The sequence below is a fragment of the Neopsephotus bourkii genome, unplaced genomic scaffold, assembly GCF_033783945.1.
Source record: "Neopsephotus bourkii isolate Nb327-2 ecotype Australia unplaced genomic scaffold, CSIRO-AGI_Nbou_v1 NB_1558, whole genome shotgun sequence".
Lineage (NCBI taxonomy): Eukaryota > Metazoa > Chordata > Aves > Psittaciformes > Psittacidae > Neopsephotus > Neopsephotus bourkii.
The window spans coordinates 149,690-169,780 of record NW_026902034.1 but is presented as its reverse complement, the minus strand read 5'-3'; the positions used below and the strand labels follow the sequence as shown (position 1 = coordinate 169,780).

The following is a 20,091-nucleotide window of genomic DNA, read 5'->3' as shown; positions in this document are numbered from 1 at the left end:
TGGTTCAAGTCTCTGAAATCAACTTGCTGTACTGTAAAATGAAGGTCAGAGCTGGTACCAAGGAAGAAGATGGAAAAGCTGGGAACAGAAAGCCAGCCTGCTGTTGCTTCTAAAAACTGGGCTGGGCTGGTGCAGTTTTAAGATGAAACTACTCTTAAGCATGGTGGCACTTTTATATGAATGTTCTGCCCTATCCCCATAAAGGCCAACCTTTGAGGCAGCATGGCCACTCTGTGGCTACAGAACTAACAGGACCATCGTGTCTCTGTAAACTCCACCCAGCCTGTCCAGCTGGCCTGTACAGCCACCCAGCCAACAGGAGAAATTGGGCCCTGCTGCAAAACGTATTTTACTGAGGACTGAGCCCTAGGGTCAGCTTTGCAGAGCTGCTCTCCTCAGCTCCCTCAAACAGCAAACCAGCCCTGAGGTTTTCCCCAGTGCCACGACTGCTCCTGCACACCTCCTGTGCCCATAGCTAGGCGATTTTACAGCTCAACCTCCTCAGTTTCTCTGGGCACCGGGTTTAAATGTGCCTGGTTTACCGGGGAGCGGAGGAATTCACCTCGAACCGCCCGCCTCGGGAGCCTGACGGGGGGAAACTGAGGCACAGAGGGCACACCGGCGCCATTTGCAGGACAACAAAAGGCTCCCACAGCTCCCCGGGCCGCACCCGCACATTCTCGGGTGCCATCTACCGGTGCCTCCTCCGCCAGGCGCTGACAGCGGCCGGGTGGCTGCCGGGAGAGGCGGTGCGGCGGGCAGCATGGCGGGCGCAGCCATAGCGCGGAGCGGGCAGCGGCTGGCGGGGGTAGCGGGTGTCCGCAGGGGGGGCCCGCGGACGGGGTTTGTCGGCGGGCGGGCAGCGGCGGCGGGCTGGAACCGGCCGGAGCCCGGCGGAGAGGTGCAGTACTGCGCCGAGCTGGTGCGGTGAGTGCGGGGGGAGGCCTCAGGCGCGGGTGTTCCTCTCCGCGCGGGGGGCTTGCTAGCGCTTCGTCCTGCGGAAAGGGTGCTGAGTTCACTGGAACCTTTTCAGGAGTTTCCCCCTCCAGACGGGAGCTTCCCCCGGCTGTCTTCGGGCACGCGTGGTGGCGAAAATAACCCCTGCGGTTCCCAAGGGCGCGGTGGCCGCGGTGGGTCCTCCCTGGCACCTCGCCGCCTCCGTGGGGGGAGCAGTGGAGAGTAGCTAAATGCTAAAGCAGCATGGATGATATAACCTGCAGACGGAGATCTTTCCCACCTGCTTTCACAGCTGCTCTTAAGGAATAACGTTTCCATTTCATTGTCTCGGCTTTTTGGAGAGAAAGATCACCGAAGTGGGTGTTTAAAAATAATGGGTGCTTTCAGACCCTGGCTACTGGGCAGTAGCCAGGCTCCCAAAGTGCTCCTTGGAAAAGTGAGCCAAAGCAGAGGAAATCCTTTGGACAGCTGGACAGACAGCTCATGTAGTTTCTCTGACCCAAATGCAGGACGGGGAGAAGTCTGTGTTCTCAAAAGCATACATTTTTGGTCAAATCCAAAATGCTCCAAGAGGAGCCAGAGTGCAGCTCAGACACTTCCAAGGCAGACAATGTTATCTGCTTGGCTTTTGGGCTATGAACAACATACAAGGCCCCTTAGCTGCTTTCTAGTCCACAGGAGTTCAGAGGTACAAAGTAAACAATTAAACAAGTCTATTTGTGAAGACTGAAGTCTTTTCTATTTAGATACAGTTGTTCTAGGTGGCTGACCAAAGCAGGCAGAAGGCCTCCAACCACGGGACAGGATTATCTTCTTCAAGCTGATGCTTGTAAAAGATACAAAGATATGTGTGATCAGCAGTAGTGTTGTAGTAGTTTGAAGTGTAGTAGTTTGAAGTAGGAAGGCCAATGGAAGAAATGTGACAATCTCAAATTTCCTGTGCAGCACCAAGCAGCAGGCCTTTACCAATGCATCGGAATGCATAGCCAGGTTGCACTTGCCATGATAAAACTTGAGATTACAGCTTTGTTTTCATTGCTACTGTACCCTGTATTTGTTTACCTGTTACTTGGGAGATCGGAAGCTGTGTGTACAGTTAATATACAGGTAAAGTTAGCATATACAGGTGAAATGTTTTCACAAACTGTGAGCAGAATAGTTAGGTTGCAAGGCACAGGAGCTGAGAATGGTTGAATTTGGATGTTGTTATTGTTGTTTTTTTTGTTACATCAAAAAAGACTACTTGCAAAATACACCTGCATTCAAAAATAATACTATGAAAGGTGGTTATATCCTGGGCTGCGTCAAAAGGAGAGTGACCAACAGGTCAAAGGAGGTGATCCTGCCCCTCTACTCTGCTCTCGTGAGACCTCACTTGGAGTATTGTGTGCAGTTCTGGTGTCCACAACATAAAAAGGACATGGAACTGTTGGAACAAGTCCAGAGGAGGGCCACGAGAATGATCAGGGGACTGGAGCACCTCCCATATGAAGACAGGCTGAGAAAGTTGGGGCTGTTCAGCCTGGAGAAGAGAAGGCTGCGTGGAGACCTCATAGCAGCCTTCCAGTATCCGAAGGGGTCCTATAGGGATGGTGGGGAGGGACTCTTCATTAGGGACTGTAGTGACAGGACAAGGGGTAATGGGTTCAAACTTAAACAGGGGAAGATTAGATTGGATATAAGGAGGAAATTCTTTCCTGTTAGGATGGTGAGGCACTGGAATAGGTTGCCCAAGGAGGTTGTGAATGCTCCATCCCTGGCAGTGTTCAAGGCGAGGTTGGATGGGGCCTTGGGTGATACGGTTTAGAGCGAGGTGACCCTGCCCATGGCAGGGGGGTTGGAACTTGATGATCTTAAGGTCCTTTCCAACCCTAACCATTCTATGATTCTATGATTTAAGTGAAGCTGCTGTTCACAGTAGCTGATACATTTTTGGGAATCAAGTTATTAAAAGTAGGAGGAAGGACTTAACCATTCAAGCAGAAATAAAGCACTTGAGGCTATGCAAGCATCAATAACTCACCAGTCCTGACTTTGAGTCTCCCACATGTGAGGAGGAACAACAGAGTTACAATTTAATATAGATTTGAGCAACTTTTTTCAATATGCAAGGTGTCCTTTCTCTTTGGTTTTCCTTTTTTTTTCTGAACAGTGCTTTTAAACGTAACTTTAAGCTAGTTGGTTAAAAATATGTTCCCCTGATAGGTAAGTTTTCTGTCTCTTGCTGTTTATGATGTCTGCTCTGGAAGACAAGCTTGTGGCGTGATGGTACCGTGTAGTTTATAACATGGAAGAAACCAGTTACAGTGGAAGTCAGTAATGGTCATAGCCAACTTTTCTTCAGTCTGTAGGTTTGTGTGTAAACTTGTGCTTACTTAAGGGGAAACTAAAAAATACTCGGTACCAGACTTAAGGTCATTCAGTCCTTTCTTCATTTCTTACACAAAGAGATTTGGTGTGAACATGATCTGTGGTCATACCAATTCTGTTTTACAGGCTGAGGCTTAATGGATTTGTTTTTCTGCTGTTATGTCCAGGAGTGCAGTGTCAGCATTAAATTAATTTTTCTTTTTGCCTTTTTTGTTCTTAAGTATTTTTGGCTACATTTGGTTTTTAAGCTTAGAGTGATTGAAAACCAACAAACCAACATGCCAACACCATTACTAGAAGGAAGACAAATTTCTCTATTGTTCTGCTGTATTCTTTGTGTAGTGTGTTCCTTTGTTTCCTTTCTGGAAGTAGAGGTGTTTTTGTGTTTGAACAACACAGACAAAGTATATAACTGGGACTTGGAAAACGTGGCAGTAAATGTTGCAGCTCTGCCCAGGGTGGGCAATACTGGGCATTACCGCAGTCAGCCCTGAAAAAAACACTAGGTTTGAGTTGATAGTGCTTTTCAGAAAGTGTCTTGAGGGAGGTTTGATGCATCTGTTCTTTTAATGAAGGTGACCTTTACAGCCTGCTAAAATTCACAAATGTTATGTTTTTGTTGATGCTTCTGTATTTGCATCAAGTTCTAAAAGAAGTTTCACAACTGTTGTGAAAACTAAAGCATTTGCTGGTTGTCAGCTGCTGCATATTGTAGGGGTAAGAACTTCTGTTAAACCTCAGAAGCTTTTTGTTTGATGCTAAAAGTAGCAACCCTAATAACCTGTGGTTTTAGTTTGGCCTTACTATTTTAAGCTCACATTCAAAAGAAATATGAGTACATTCAAAAGAAATATGAGTACATACAAGAACAGCAGACTTCATGAAAACAAGTAAATGTCTTTTACTTGGCACCTGCTTCTGCACTCTTGAAGTGAAACTTGTGGGAGTTGCTGGTCTTGTTCTAATGATGAATCAGGTTACAGGCTTATCAGAGTACACCAAAATGTTGTTCAAAACAAGCAGTTCAGCTTTCCAGAGGTGACCAGGTGTCTTTGTTAGCTGTGGTTATGATGATTTCACAATTTATGAGCTGTGCACCGTTACTGTTTTTAATTTAATGGCACACCCAAGTGGCCAAGCAAAGGCATATCACTCTGTACTGGCAACAATTTACCTGTGGTGAATCTGGCAAGACCTAGATTTCTTATGCTTCGAATATAGTTACCAATATACAAAGCCTTATTGGTTAAGCAAATGCTCTTCTACCAAGCTCCAAAGCACAATCTTAAAGAAATGTGGTTTCATGCTTGGAACAGAAGTCTGGGAGTTGGACAGTCTGGATTCTATTTGCAGATATGCCACAGCCTCATTCCATGCCTTTAGCCAAATAGCTTGAGATCTGGATTTGAGAGATGCACTGGGAGTTCAGGCAGCATCTCCTCACTCTTGGAGTTTACCTTATTTTAAAATAAGCTTAAAAGCTGCCACTTTTGCAAAGTCAGAGTTTTGAACTGTAACTTTTTTGCTACTATTTTAGGAGTTCAGTGCCAAGCCACAGCACACCCAATTTACATAGAGCTATAAATAATACATGTATTTTTTCATCCTTTCACAGAAAGCGTGACTATGAAGGGTTTCTGTGTTCTCTGCTGTTGCCTGCGGAATCTCGAACCTCTGCTTTTGCCTTGAGAGCCTTCAATGTGGAACTGGCCCAGGCAGGTATTAAAATACATTTGTGAACTCTGGAAGTGTAAAATAAGTTTCAATAGTGCAGTACAAACCTCTAATTTTGAATGGCCTGTGGAAAGTAGTCAGGCTCCCACAGTTTATTTTGCTTATGTACATGGCTTTGCTGACTTTCCTCTTCATTGTGCATTTTAAAATTGAATGATAACAAACAGGCTGTGGTCCTTGATGCTGTTACATGATTGCATCTATGTCCTGGCTTCAAGTGCAGTGACTGAATCATTTAAGTGCAGCTAAATCCTATCTGTTGAAGGTCTGTAAAAAAAGTTGGATGATATAATCAAGTTGGCAAAAGCCAGGTGATGCAAAGGCTGTGGGGAGGGATGTTTGTCATTAGGGAGCTGTGGGAGGGAAGTGGCTGCAGTCTTTCCCCTTTGCTAGGTGGCCAGAAACTGACAGTGCAACCAGGAAAGTTGGTAATGCTTCCCGGAAAGGAGTGGTCCAAGAAATGTGCTGAACAAACAAAATCCCTGAACAAGTTCTGCAGGCTGTGCTGGCAACCAGTCACGCTGCCCACCCTCACTGCTTTTATCACTGCTTCTTTTCCTTCTGGGAAAACAGCTAAGGTGAGGGTCACACAGGGCTTAATCTCCATGGGTTTCCAAGTCAGTGGAATGAAGACTTTTTTTGTATGCTTTATGAGGAAAACATAGGGCCACAAGCATCATCAGAGGTCTGGAGCATCTTTCTTATAAGAAGAGATTGCGAGAGCCAGGCCTGTTTAGAGAAGACTGAGAGGGGATCTCATTAATGCATATAAATATCTCAAAGGTGAGTGCTAGTACGATGGTACCAGACTCCTCTCAGTGGTGCCCAGCGACAGGATGAGGAGCAATGGCTGTAAACTAAAAAGGTTTTGCCTCAATATGAGGAAGAACTTCTCTGTGTTGAGGGTGGCAGAGCACTGGAACAGGGTACCCAGGGAGGTTGTGGAGTCTCCCTTTCTGGAGGCATTCAGAACCTTCCTGGAAGTATTCCTGTGTAACCTGCTCTAGGTAACCCTGCCTTGGCAGGGGATTGGACTGGGTGATCTCCAGAAGTCCCTTCCAGCCCTAATGATTCTGTGATTCTGTGGATAACTGTGAATTCAGAACTGATCACTTTCCCTACTGAGTTCAGCTATGTCCTGTGTCTGTCTTTTTGTGTAAATAGACCAAGTGCCTTAAAGACACTGAATTTTACTCCAGATGTATCCTTTCCAGATCAAAGACTCCATAAGTCAGAAGACTACAGGTCTGATGCGAATGCAGTTCTGGAGGGATACTGTGGAAGGCATATACTGTGATAACCCGCCACATCAGCCGATTGCTACAGAACTGTGGAGGGTAAAATACACTTTTATTGCCCTACATTTCACTTAACTAAAATATTACTGTGGAAAATGATGACATTATTTTGTGTGTGCTGTGTTGTATAGTTAATAGCATTATTTTATCTAAAACAGATAGTGTAAATTATTCTTGTGTCTGTGTCCGATATTGTAAATTGCTGACAACCAAAGAGAAGAGTTGAAGAAGAAGAATATTTAGGACCTAGTTGGAGGATCAGACTTCTGTGAACCATCTGCTTTTTTCTCTTCTGTTATGGTGAAGGTCAGAGTAAATTGTGGTAGGCTGTAAATTGATACAAAGTGAAGTGCATAAGTATACTGTTCTGAGCCAGTGCTAGTCCTGCCTGAAGAGATTAGGCTGTACAAAAGACAGGAGGCTAAGCACAGGGGCTGCCTGAAGAGGTTAAGCTGTACAAAAAGAAAGGAGAGTAAGCACAGAGGTTGAAGTAGCAAGTAGGGTATGAGGAATAGCTCAAGACCTTCATACGCACTTACTGGGTAGTAGGAAGAATCTTAATAGAGTCTTCTCCCATTAGGAGTTGTTTGATGACTTCTATCTGTGTATTATGTTTTGCACAGATCCTTTTGTATGCATTGTGTGACAGAGAATGTACTTGTGAACTTAACAATGCATTGAATAACAGGGAATGTACCTGTGAACTGAACAACAGTTTATTTTTACCAAGATGCCCGGGTTTTGGAGGCACTAGAAGAAGTTCATAAAGTACACTTGCAGGTCTGTTCTTCTGCTGTTCATGACCAAAGAAAGAGAGGCTTTCCTCCAAAATTTTGTTTCTAGTTAGTACCGTCATTGGTAAGTTTGATGGATGATTGAAGGTCTGACGGCAGTGTAAGTGGATTTTCCCTTGATGCTGATACAGAGCCACATAATAATGTAGTTGGTTGGGCTCTCTTCTTGTCATCTAGTCAAACTTGTCACTCAAAGGTAACATCAAACTTAGATCAGGTTGTCAGGGTCACATTGATTTAAGTTTTTAATTTCATGGATGGAAATTCCATACATTGCTAACTTGTCATCTTAGGGCCCTGCAGGTCTTAGAACCCTTCAAAATGAGCAGGTACCATAAGGCCTATATAAGACCAGAACTTGCATTTAAACTAAAGATCTGCGAAGTCCTGAGCAGGAAAAGCTGCTCTTGGTCTAGATCCCAATAGCTGAACACAGTTAACATAAATCTTGTAGGTAGGTTTATGGGCCCGCTGAAAAACAGGCAGTGAAATTTCTAGTCTTCACCTAAGTATTCATCTGCATTGTTTCTGTTAAAATCCTGTGAAAAGCAGGACACTTACTGTAATGCTGGATTAGAACAACGCAGTTCCTGTGGGATTAGAACATTTCACATCCACTCTGCTGCACTTCTGAGACCACAAAAATGAGGCCTTTTCAAATCCTCTTTCAATGATTTTGGCAATGCTGAAACTGTGGCCTCTCCCTGACTCTTCCACCTTCAAATGTGAAATAAAGCATAAGTGAGCATTTGTTCCTGTCTGTCAACACACACGTTTAGATTAAATTGGGATTTAAACAAGATACACTTTGTTTGACTAAGAGAAAACATCAGTAAAGCCAAGAAGTAAAACAAAACACCTGTTACAGTCACTTTTAGGAGGACCAGCCCTAATCATAGGTGTCTCCAGCTCATACAGTTAGAATGAAGACTCCCAAATGTTGTGAATGTTTTTATGGGATTATGGGAGTTGAAGATGCAGCTAGTGTGATACTTTAATGCAGGCATTAAAATGCAGATTTGGTCATTTGGCATGTCAATCTCTGTGTGCCTTTGCTTTTGATTTCCTTCTTTCTGTCTCTCTTCCAGCATATGGCAAGCTTCCCAGGAAAAAGACTGTTTTCTCCCAAAATGCTTTTGTCTTCTTTCCAAGGAGGAACTTGCTTTACTGTAGCTTAATTTAGTTTTATTTCTGAAGATATCCTCTCATGCAGTTGTCTGTACTGGGTTAGGTAAAAGTTAGTTTTGGATATGCTTGTATATACTCTTTGAACCAGTTTTAATTTCAGGCTGCTTGGGTGTATATCCATGTGGGGGGTGTGTTTTAATGCCCAAACAGTCTGTGAGCAGAGGCCTTGCCATGGCCAGCCTCCCTCCCAGTTTAATTGCTCAGCATGGTGTCATATGGTGTGGAATATATCTTTAGTCATTCAGGATCAGCTGTCCCAACCGTGTTGCCTCTCAGATCCTTGTGCACCCCAGCCTGCTTGCTGGTGGGGTGGTATGAGCAGCCCAAAAGGCCTTGAAGGTGGGGTGGTCTGAGGCCCAAAAGACCTTGAAACTGTAAGCTATGTAAGCTGTATAAGCAGTAACAAAAATGTCAGTGTGTTATCAACACCATTTTCAGCACAAATCCAGAGCATTGCCCCATGTAAGCTACTATGAAGGAATCTAATTCTATCCCAGCCAAAACCAGTACAACATTTAGATAGAAACCACTCATATATTGAGGTATCAGTTGCAGCCCTTTCCAACAGATGACTGTCAGTCATACTCCTTTCTCACAAAACAGAAGATTGATTTTGAAGTGGAAGAAATAATTGGCCATATCTCTGGTAAGATTTCACTTCACATATGATTTCCCTAAAGGAAGGCCAATATAAGACAATCAAGCAGAACTGGTTGTAAAAGGAGATACTGGAAAATAATTCAGAAAGTGTTTCTAGGAGCTCTGGTAGCTTTGAATGCTGCAGAGTGCTGGAATGAACTAACAATCCAACCTGAGCTGGTGAACTTTGCACTCAGGCTGTGATTTTATTTCTACGTTTCAGCAAATACCCAGGAATGACCGATCTGAAGAGTGTGGCTTTTCAAATGTTCCAGAGTGTTATTGCGGTTCTTAGAAAGGTTTGGAAAGACACCTGAGCTCACAAGTATTGCAGAGCTGTTAATAGAATTCAGCATGTCTTTTGCACAGCAGATTTTATGTACACTGTTTTCATACTGTTGAGTTTGTGTGAGGATAATTTTGAATTTTCAGAATAAATAATGATTTATCACGTTAAATATGTTCCTGAAGTTTTGTATATGTCAGAATACTCACATTCAGATTCCAAGAGTTTTACGCACTAATAAGGTATATAAGTAGTCTTTAATAGGATTTCTAAGGTTATTAATAGTTTATCTGTCAATGACTTTAATATAAACTTATATAACAGCTGTGTGATACTTGTTCTTACTTATCTGTCCATTTTTAACATACAAAGAATGAGACCTAATTCTCCATTTCTGTGGAAGAAGCCAATTTCCAAATCTTGAAAAATGAGGACCAGTGTGTTTGAATGAAGGTGATTCAAAATAGATATAATGTACAAATCGGGCAATTTAGGAGAACTCAGTTTGGTGCTTTAAGTCTTGACCTGTGGCTGTTTCAAGGATTTAATTTACAAAATAGTACTCAGGACGAACAAGTGAGAAGCACAACTGATGTTTGTAGTGGAACTTCGAATTTGCCTTTTCACATACCAAGTGCTTCCTCAAGCAGATTTTCTGGAATCAACAAGAAGATCTGTTCTTGATGAACCTTGGAAAAATATTTACAAATATAATAGATATAAAGAAGAAGTTGAAAGTGACCTATAAAGGCTGAGATTGTGAGTAATCTGCTCTGTAAGTTTCGTTTATAAACACTGTATGTGTGATTGCAGCCTTTCTGACAATGTGGTCTGCAAAATTCAGCCTGTGTAAGTAAGAGGATTGAAGGTGAATTGGATAGAATGAAGTGGTGTAGGAAGAAGGTCAAATGCAAGATAAGAGCTAGAAGAAGTGTGGAAATATGAGATCCTGTGGGATAGTTTTTTTTATAAGCCCATAATACTGAATATTATATGACTTGATTGAGTGCTGTCTTTACAGTACGTATTGGTATGTTGTACTGAAGTTTTCTTAAAAATTTACAGGGGAAGTCTTTTTATTGCTTGTCTCTCAAGGAACCTGTGTTCTCTTTGGAAAGTGAACGTAGTTACCTGCAAATATTTTGTGGGAATGTATGACTCCGTAAAAAGAATAAATTTCTTTAAAAAAATATTTTAAAACAGATGCCCTCACTGCACTGGCTTGATGCCCAACAGTGCTTTTTTTGTGTGCAACAGCTTGTAAAAAAGCCAGTTGAAAATTTTTGTATCTGAAGAAGATTCTAACTTTCCACTTTGATCTAACCCAGTAAATACAATCCTGTTAAGAAAAGGCTTCTCTAAAGTATCTTTCAGCCTTCATTCAGAATGCAGTACTGCCATCACTTTGTGTACATTAATACTGATGTTTTATTGGTAATTTTCAGGCTGTCAAGAGGCATAACTTGACTAAAATGTGGTTTATGAAGATCATTGATGAAAGAGTAAGTATTTACCATTCAAAGCATGATTCTGGTTTTAGTCATAGTAGGGGTTTTCCCCCTTATTTTTGTTTGCTTGTGTGTAAAACAAAAGCTTAAATAATTACTCTTTTCCAGACAGTAGTGTTTCTCTTTAAGAATGGTACTGCTGGATTTCCTTTTTGACACTCCCACTCATAATTTCTGGTTGGTTTTTTTTTTTTTTCTGGCCAGAATGGCTAATAGAATCCTTTGTTTATTTTTGCTTTAAAATAGATGTAGTTTTTGAGTCCACATTTTCTTGTCCTCTGTTCTGGTAGTATCTGTGCTCATGTTTTCTGTTTGCTGGTCTCTGTTCCTGACTTGAAACGGTTACCCCTAGAAGTAATCCATTGGGAATTACACTTAGATATCTTTCTGTATGTAAGTGAGGGGAGTTCCATCCTATAGGATTAAGTAGTAAGTGTTAAGAATTTTGGAAAACTACACTGCATTGACATTACCTTATTCTTCCTCACCTCTTTTCTCACCATGTCAGTATTACCCCTGAGTAGCCTTCTGTAGTGGTGAGCCATGGATGTAAAACCTCAAAAATTAAATGACCCATCTGCACCCTTCTGCCACACATTGTTGCTTCTCCTTAGCATGGCTGTGGAAATTTTTCTAAGCAGTGCTGTAAATGAGAGCATTCCAGTCACATCCATTTTAAAATGTCCACTCTTTTTCTAGGAAAAAAACTAAGAGGAACAGTTTCACTGTTACAGTGGTGCTTGCAAGGGCAAGAATGAATAGCTGAGGGCAGGGATTTCTGAAGCTAGCTTTTCTGCTGAAGTTAGTGTCTCATGAAGATACACGTTGAGTCAGTTACTTGTGGAGTGTTGTTCCTATTTCAGAGGGGTTTTTTTATTGTAAGACTGGTGTGATTTAACAAAAGCCACTAGGGTAGGAAAAATGCTGGAGGATGTTATGGTTTTGGATGTATTTGCATATGACTTTGAAACGCGTGTGTATTCTATGATTTATTTTAGTGCATGTTTTAAAAAATGTATCCCTATTTATCTAAATTTCTTTGTGCGTCTCATGAAAATTTAGTATTAAAATTAGCAACCCCATAGCATAAGAATATCATATGATGCTTTCTTCTGACTGTATCCTGTTTTACAAAGAATTATGATTTCTTCTTATTGCAAAAAGTTACATTTGTTCTAGTAACCAGACTTGGCTGCAGTTGCATGTAGTTACCAGTTATTTGGTTATGTTAGACTTGCTATTAACTACTTCTGTCTGTGTTTATGCTCTCTTTCTATCTCTTAATTTTGTCCTTTTGTTTTTCTAATAGTGAATTAGGCTGACACGACTGTATTAATAAACTGGTGGAAACAGCAGTTCTGTTTACATTTCACTGAAGTTCTGTATTACAGAATGTAATATAGCAAATATAATAATGTAATAACAATATGTAATATTGTTCATATTATAGGAGAAGAATTTGGATGACAAGGCTTACCGTAACATCCAGGAGCTTGAAAAGTACGCTGAGAACACTCAGAGTGCTCTCTTGTACCTCACCTTGGAAATGCTGGGTAGGCATTTTCCCCTTTTAAATTTTGTTGGTGACTCTGAGTGCAGGTACAATATTTATTGGTGTTTATAAAAAGCCCGCTCCTTTTCCACTGGAGTTTAATTTCAGAAGAGATTGTTTCAGATGATACTTCAGTTGTCTTTTGAATGCTTAATCATAAATCTGGAATTGTACCACACCTGTCCTAGAACTCTATACTTTCCTTAGGAGCTGAACAGCGGAAAGTTCATTGAAGTGCAACTTCTACTGCTGTGTTGTTTGTTACTTTATTTTCTCTTTTCTTGCTCCTTGTGGTAAATTCAACTCTTCACCATATTTTCTGATTGTTGCACTTGTCAGAACACCAAGTGCTGTAGTTTATTCTGCAGCTTTTCTTCTGTATTGCAGTGATAATACACTGGTTATCTTGAAACAGCTGACTTCCCAACTTTCCTTGCTTATGATGTACATTTGGGTCTGAATCCTCTCCTCTTCCTGAAAGTAGGTTAACTCTCATTGATTGAATAGCTAGGAAAAATGCAACAAAGATGATAGGACCCTTGTGATTAAGAGCTACTATCTGTGTCATGTCTAATAGAAGAGTCACAGTATGGAAACGAACTGTTCATTTGCAGTGGGGAAAAGGATATTCTTTTAGGTGTCTGTTGCATTGTGGAAGTATTCTCTGTATGACTTCATATGTAAAAGAAGGGTGAGAATTATTATTATTTAGTAGCATTTAGTACTGTAGTATCAATATATTCCTCTTCCTTACCACACTAGTCTGATGGAAGGCCAGTGCTGCGGTTAAAACAGCTTAAAAAGAAAAAAAAAGAGAGACAATTACAGAGATATGGTGAGCACATTTTTCTTTGGAAGAAATGAGGAACCTCTCTCTTAACATCTGATGTTCACTTCCTCAGTGTGAAATCAGTTAAATGTTGCAAGTGTCTTTCTGAACATCTGACAGAGAAATGTTAATTTTCTGTTGCTTTGGTGATCAGATTCAATTTGCCATGCTATTGCCTCGTTGCCCATGACAGCACAAGGGAGGCAGCAGAAATACAGTTTTGGGGCAGGGGATGTAGCTGTAGGACCATTCTCTTGGGCTTCAGTATACTGCTGAACTAGCTGCAGCTAATCATGAAACCATGCTGTAAGCATTAATGCTTGTCAGGAATCTTACACTTGAATTATTCTTCCAGCGGGAAAAACAGTTCTTGGAATACTGTTACCTGGGAAAAGACATGACAATGAACATGTGTATATGTACTGATATATTGTATCTGAGTAGGTGCTACCCTGCTAACTATACCCTTTGCAGAAACTGCAGCAAGCTAAGAGATATGTTGCTCCTGAATGTGGAAGTCAATGAATTTACCTGCTGCTTTGCAACTCTGAGATGAGATGTCAAGGCCATTTATGAACACAGACAGTTTTAGCATGGACCAATGCGCTTAGCTTTCCTTAAATATAACTGTGATACACATCAGGAAAGACTATACCCCTCAAAAGTCCTGGCAGTATGTTTCTAAACATACTATTTCTGTAATTTCAGGTGTGAGGGACGTCCATGCTGACCATGCAGCCAGTCACATTGGGAAAGCGCAAGGCATAGTTACCTGTTTAAGAGCAACTCCGTATCACTGTACAAGACAAAAGGTCTTTCTTCCCATGGACATTTGTATGTTGGTAAGAGAAGCAAGCTGTCTGGAATTGAACAGGATAGTGTTTCTGACTGTGTCTCTCAATGCTAGATACGAGATCATAGATTATTAGGCCGGGAACAAAACGTGTAGAAAATTAGTGTGTAGAAATGCATATATGGAATGGTTCCTTTTGTTGTTGTTGCTTTGCTTTATTTTGGATTTTTTACCTTTTTTTCTTTTCCTATCCCCATGAAGGAAGCACTGAGAAATCTTACTTCTGAAACACATCCTTGGGTTTCTCTTTGCTATCTTTTCATAAATGTGCTGATGGATTTGGGTGGTTTTTGGGGCTTGTTTTGTTTTTTTTTTCTTACATATTTGAGAGCTTGAAGCATACATTCCCTGTATTGCTGTATGAGATGGTGTAGTCCTGCAAATTCTGCAGTTCAGACTGTATACTTAATTTGCATTGGAATTTGGCAGATTTTGCAATTCGGGTAAAATGGGATTAAAGATTAAAATGTTTAATTAATATTCTTTAGCTAGATCTGTAGGTATTTTAGCTGTTACTCCTTCCTCTCCAGTCTTTAAACATTAATGCTGTTCTTTTTATTTTTAACCAAAATTTATATAATTATGGTGATGCTTAAGGCTGCTTAAGGCAGTTGTGTTAGTATTTTCTGACTATTGTTTCAATACAATTGAAAGTTTTAATTTGAAGTTCAGTAGTTTAGGCCACTGAAAAAACATAGATACTAATACCGGTCAGAGTTACAAGGCTGCAGTAAGGAGCTGCACCCTGCTTTCAGCCCTTCTGGAGCTGGATGGTATGGAAGGCCTTCCAAGTATTTAGCTTTTCAAACATAGCCTGAAAATTCACAGTCATTGCTTGCCACGGAAGGTGCTTTACAGTGAAACTGTAAAAACAGCTTGCATCCCTTCTGTGCAGACTGAGCATCCTGTAAGCATTTCAGCTGCTGGCAAGTGTCACAGAGTTCTGCTGGAGTCTCTACCTCCTTTGAGGCCTACCTGTCTGCCTCTATGCAGCTTTCATATGTCTGAGTGTGGTTGAGAACAGGCAACTGGTGCAGTTCTGATACACCAGATTATGTCTTATATTGGTCAAAGATTGTGATCAAAGAGTAAGTCTGGGGTTGGTTGTTTTTTTTTGGGGGGGGGTGGTGGGGTTGTTGGTGTTTCTGGTTTTTTTGTTTGGTTTTGACAGTGGGTTTGTTTGGATTTAGTTCTGGTTGGTTGGTTTTGTTCAGGTTTTTTAGGTTGGTTTTTTTTTTTGGCAGGCTTGGAGGTGCACAGTGATCCCAAGATAATGACTTACCTCATAAGCCAGCATGGCTTCTGTGTTAGCTGTTACTGGCTTTTTCTGCCTAGTACTGATTCTTGGATTCTGGTTTTAAATATTGAGCATCTAAACTGATCTAAATTCCTGAAACTTTAAAATCTGACTTGGTGTCTGACTGACCACAGAGTCCTCAGGGGACAAACTCATGCAGAGAGAGTTCTCTTTGTTAACATGATATTTTTTTCCCAAGTGACTGGCCAAAAAAAGCCTCGTGGAATTAAAAAGGAAAGGGCAGTGGTAAATCATTTAAGCTGTTTCAGTCTTGTGTCATTAGTGCAGTTGCTGGGACAGGATTTTGAGAAACTAAAATGGAAACTTGGATATTTATTGAGGGGGTTTTATCTTTCTGATTTTCCTTCCTATGTCCAGCATGGAGTTTCACAAGAGGATTTCATAAGAGGCAAGCAAGAGAAAAATGTGAGAGATGTAATATATGACATTGCCAGCCAGGCCCATATTCATCTAGAACATGTGAGCTTCCTTCCCTTTTATTTAATTAAGCATAATGGATGCTAGGCTTCACAAAGCATTGTGCATGTGGTGTTAAAAGACTTAGAGCTGCATATAAGACTTCAGATATTTTAATTACTTTGAGGGTTTAAGTAAAAAAAAAAAACAATAAACCAGCAGAAACCACCACACAAACCCTTTAAATATTACAGCTACTTCTGTTGGAATATTATACTTATCTGTATAATATCTGGCAGTTTACTTACAGCCAGGTCCAATTGCATGTGTATAAATAGTGCTTAAAAGCCTTATTACTGGGAGGGAAACTTCAAGCAGACTTTTCTAAATGCAGCTATATTCCAGCAAGGAATTAGCACCATAGAAAGCACTTCTGAATATGGTATTTCACAGCACAGGGGAATGGCTGCCAGGAAGGCAGAGCATGTTGCCTTTAACTGCTGGTTAGTGTCTGTGGGACCAGGGATTCATTCTCTAACATGACCAGCCATGCTCAAAGCTATGTTGGGAAAGGTACTTTACTTCTTTCCTGGCTCACATCCAAATGAATTAAGGAAAACTTTATTTGCTTGGAACAGTGGATACTGATTCCTGGAGAACTGCAGAGTCCTATTCTGTTTTTCTTTTATGCTCTTATTTTAGCTACATTCTGAATTGCTTGTTGGTACATAATACAAAAGCAAAAGAATGTTGTGTCAGCAATGCTGTGTCTACCTTTATATGGAAAGCTTGCAAGAAGTACTGTAGAGAGTTTATGTCTACAACTCCATGCACGCTTGATGCTTCCAATATGAAAAGATACCACTTCAAAGTAAAGAAATGCCAGATTTATCTCTCCATTTAAAACTTTAATATAATCCTCAATTACAGCATTAAGCTGTAATCACAGTATTTTATGTAATAGAGATGGAAGGCCCCTTCTTGGTTTTTCTGAAGGTAAGATGAGGCATGCCTGGTTTCTTCAGTCAGGGATTAGTTAAGTTGATTAATGTTTTTTATTTTTTGATAATAATATGTAGCCTTCGGCTTTATTTTTAATGCAGGCTATTTATAATTTGCATTTAATACATTCCTGTTCATGTCATTTCACCCAATGCCTCAGTTTTTGTTGTCACATGCTCAAGGAAACTGTATTCCACTGAAAAGCAGGGAACAGAGTTGAGAAAAATGCAGCATCAGAACTGTCCACTATGTGTCTTTTTTTTTGTTGCCCACCCCTCAACCCATAATGCACAGTATATAAAACCCATTGACTTTGGCTGCAACTGTGGCTTTAAAAAATTCCAGTCCTTGGCCTGAAATGCCTCCTATCAGGGATAGGAGGCATGGAAAATGAGCAGTGTGTATTTCTTGTCCAGATGTTTAAGATTTGGTTGATGGTATTGCATGGAAACTTTGGGCAGAAGCAGGGACAGAATTCAGTTCTTCAGAGCCTTTCAGCTAATTTAATAATTCCTAGTGCGCTGATGCCCTAGCTCCCAACATGCCAAACCAGCTTCTGGAGAGAACAGGCAGAACCTTGCCCCCTTTCTTCCCACTCCATTCCTAGAGCCCTGCCCCTGTTATGCGCTGGGAGGGTCCCATGGAAAATACGCAGTGTGATCATGTAATTAGAGACTACACAAAAAAAGTATAAACACAAGGAAAGCAGATTAGAGCAGCATTAGCATTTTATTCAGCTGAATGTTGATCTTGGCACCCCCCCACTTTTTTTAATAGATGGGTTCTATCATCTTAGTTAAAATACAAAAAATCTTGTGTGAATCATAGAACCATAGAATAGTTAGGGTTGGAAAGGACCTTAAGACCATCAAGTTCCAGCTCCCCCTGCCATGGGCAGGGACACCTCGCTCTAAACTATATCACCCAAGGCCTCGTCCAGTCTGGCCTTGAACACTGCCAGGGATGAAGCATTCACAACCTCCTTGGGCAACCTATTCCAGTGCCTCACCACCCTAAGAGGAAAGAATTTCCTCCTTATATCCAATCTAAACTTCCCCTGTTTAAGTTTTAACCCATTACCCCTTGTCCTATCACTACAGTCCCTAATGAAGAGTCCACCCCCAGCATCCCTGTATGCCCCCTTCAGATACTGGAATACATGCTTCCAGCCTCCAGCATCATCAGCGAAGACTAAGTGACAGTGCAAGATCTCTAGAATGTTCAAACCACTTGAACTGGCAATAACTGGCAGTAATAACAGGGTATTAACCTCCTTGATAAACGGATGGTCTTTGTTAATGCAAGGATAAAGATACTTTCTCCCCTAATGGATGAAATAGGCTTTTGCTGGCAACATTTGCTGGATATTTCAGGACTTTAGGTGAATGTAATGGGCTGCTGCCTCTGAATGCATCTATTCTCCTGTATAAAATCACTGTCTTGTTTTGCCTGAGGGTCTTCTCAGCATTTATGCTCTTAGTTGGAATTTCAGGGTAGGGTAAAGTTTAAACTTGCAGAGAGGTTTCAACAATCTCAGCATTTGTTTCACAGACCACATAGTTTGGAGAATGAGGGTAACAGTTACCAGCCCCATTTCACAGTCAGAAGAAATATAATCCTCACATGCTAAGTTATGTCTCAGCAATATTATATGAAGTATATTGTAGTAACGTGGCACTTAGTGGAGGTAAGTTTCTGACGTGTGGTCAGCTCTTCTTGATACTGCGACTGATGACCAGCAGAGGGCAAAGTAAGGTAAGGAAGATGCAGTTTTCTTTAGGAAGTGTGTGGTTTATTAGAACAAAAGCATATAATAAAAGTGCTCTGTCAGTCCCACAGTGATCCCTTCAGAAGCCTGCATATGCATTTACATGTTCCACCTCTTTCTTTTAAGCATCCCTCCTTTTGGCTTCTTACAATTTATCTCAATTATGCTAGATGATTATGGACTCATGGAGGGGAGGGTTAAACTGTATTTATTAAATCAGGTGCAACTTGAAACTTTGTTGGAATAAGGGATGCTAATTTACATTGGTTTATTGTATGTAAACTGTAAGATTGGCAAGCCATACAAGAATTTTAGCAGGCCTCTCCCACTATTGCATGTATTTGTAGTTCCTTTTGTATACAGTGAGGGATGGTGCTGGCTTGCACGTAATGAAAAATTATAGTTTCAGTATGTCAAAATAGAGGGACAGAGCCTGTAATGCAGTCTGTTGCCTCTAACCATTATATGTAGTACTTGATGTTTAATGTGACATGTTAAATTCTCCTTATAAGTATGTTTGATTTTGTTTTTCTTTCTCCCACCTTACCCCATTTACTTCCAGGCTAGATCTTTCAGTAAGAAAGTTCCTGTGAAGGCATATCCTGCTTTTTTCTGTACGGTGGGTGTGATGCAATGCACTCTTTAAGTGATGGACTCCTTTCTGTGCTAATATGTTTGTGAAGAGTATGAAATTGAGCATGGTTAACTAATGCTTCCTGTGTCTGGTCTGAGGGAGGATGTAATCCCTAAAACTTGTGAAAATCATAATGCCTGCTTGAGGAACCTCATGGTTTTGATCAACACTTCTAATCCTTCTGTAACTACATCATTGCGCCCAAGATGTCTGCATATTCGTAGACCATTGTTCTGATGCAGGGGCCCAATAATCTTATCTATTTTCAGAATTTGCTGTTTGGTCTCATAAAGGGTAATGCTTCTCTTCACAAAACCTGCCTTTTATATATCCTTTAAATGTGATGGTTATACTACCGCTTAATAAAACAGGCAGATCATCAGGCCTTTTTGCATTTCCTCATTTGGTTTCATGTATTGCTTTTTAAACTGAACGCCCATTTTGTTGTGTGCATGATAGGGATTAACCTTTTTTTTTTTTTTCTTTTCTAGGTTGCTTTAGATGATTATTTATGTAATGTGCGAAAAGTGGACTTCAATATATTTCATCCAAGCTTACAAAGGAAGAGTACATTATTACCATTGCATTTATATATTAGATCTTGGAAAAAAATATATTAAAAGTTTGGGTTTTTTTTAATATGGGTTCAGAATGCTGAGTTTTTTTCTTTAATGCCTTAATTTTATAGAATTGTTAAGTGTGTAACTTCACACTTTCGCAAAGTGGAGTTCATGGGAAACAGCAGATGCATGTGAACTGTAGCTGTCAGATTGCTGGCACTAGTTAAGTTCGTTCTTGGAATATTAGGCTGATATCTCTGCTTCACATGTCTGCCAAGTCATATGTCCCTGTCTGAGATTACTTTTCTTTCCTGTAGTAACAGCAATATGACAGAATTCTTCTTGGACAAACTGTGTGCTAATGGATACTTCTGACAGTTCTGACACTTTGCTGAGGAAAATATA

The 20,091-nt window shown here is 40.7% G+C and overlaps 1 protein-coding gene across 5 annotated transcripts; it reads left to right on the top strand.

The window, feature by feature from the left end:
* Window positions 1–748: 748 nt before the first annotated feature.
* Window positions 749–19,761, top strand: NDUFAF6 (NADH:ubiquinone oxidoreductase complex assembly factor 6). Of its 5 annotated transcripts, none has more exons than XM_061371035.1 (9): window positions 749–927; window positions 4,943–5,042; window positions 6,276–6,398; window positions 10,712–10,768; window positions 12,225–12,327; window positions 13,864–13,997; window positions 15,684–15,785; window positions 19,055–19,111; window positions 19,618–19,761. In XM_061371035.1, exons 1-9 carry the CDS (start codon window positions 764–766, stop codon window positions 19,744–19,746), a joined length of 969 nt encoding a protein of 322 aa, XP_061227019.1. In that variant the 5' UTR covers window positions 749–763; the 3' UTR covers window positions 19,747–19,761. The 5 variants fall into 5 exon arrangements, with proteins under 5 accessions (XP_061227019.1, XP_061227020.1, XP_061227021.1 ...); XM_061371037.1 differs by having other exon boundaries at window positions 788–927; window positions 4,943–5,046; XM_061371036.1 differs by lacking the exon at window positions 19,055–19,111 and having other exon boundaries at window positions 759–927.
* The last annotated feature ends 330 nt before the right edge of the window (window positions 19,762–20,091 follow it).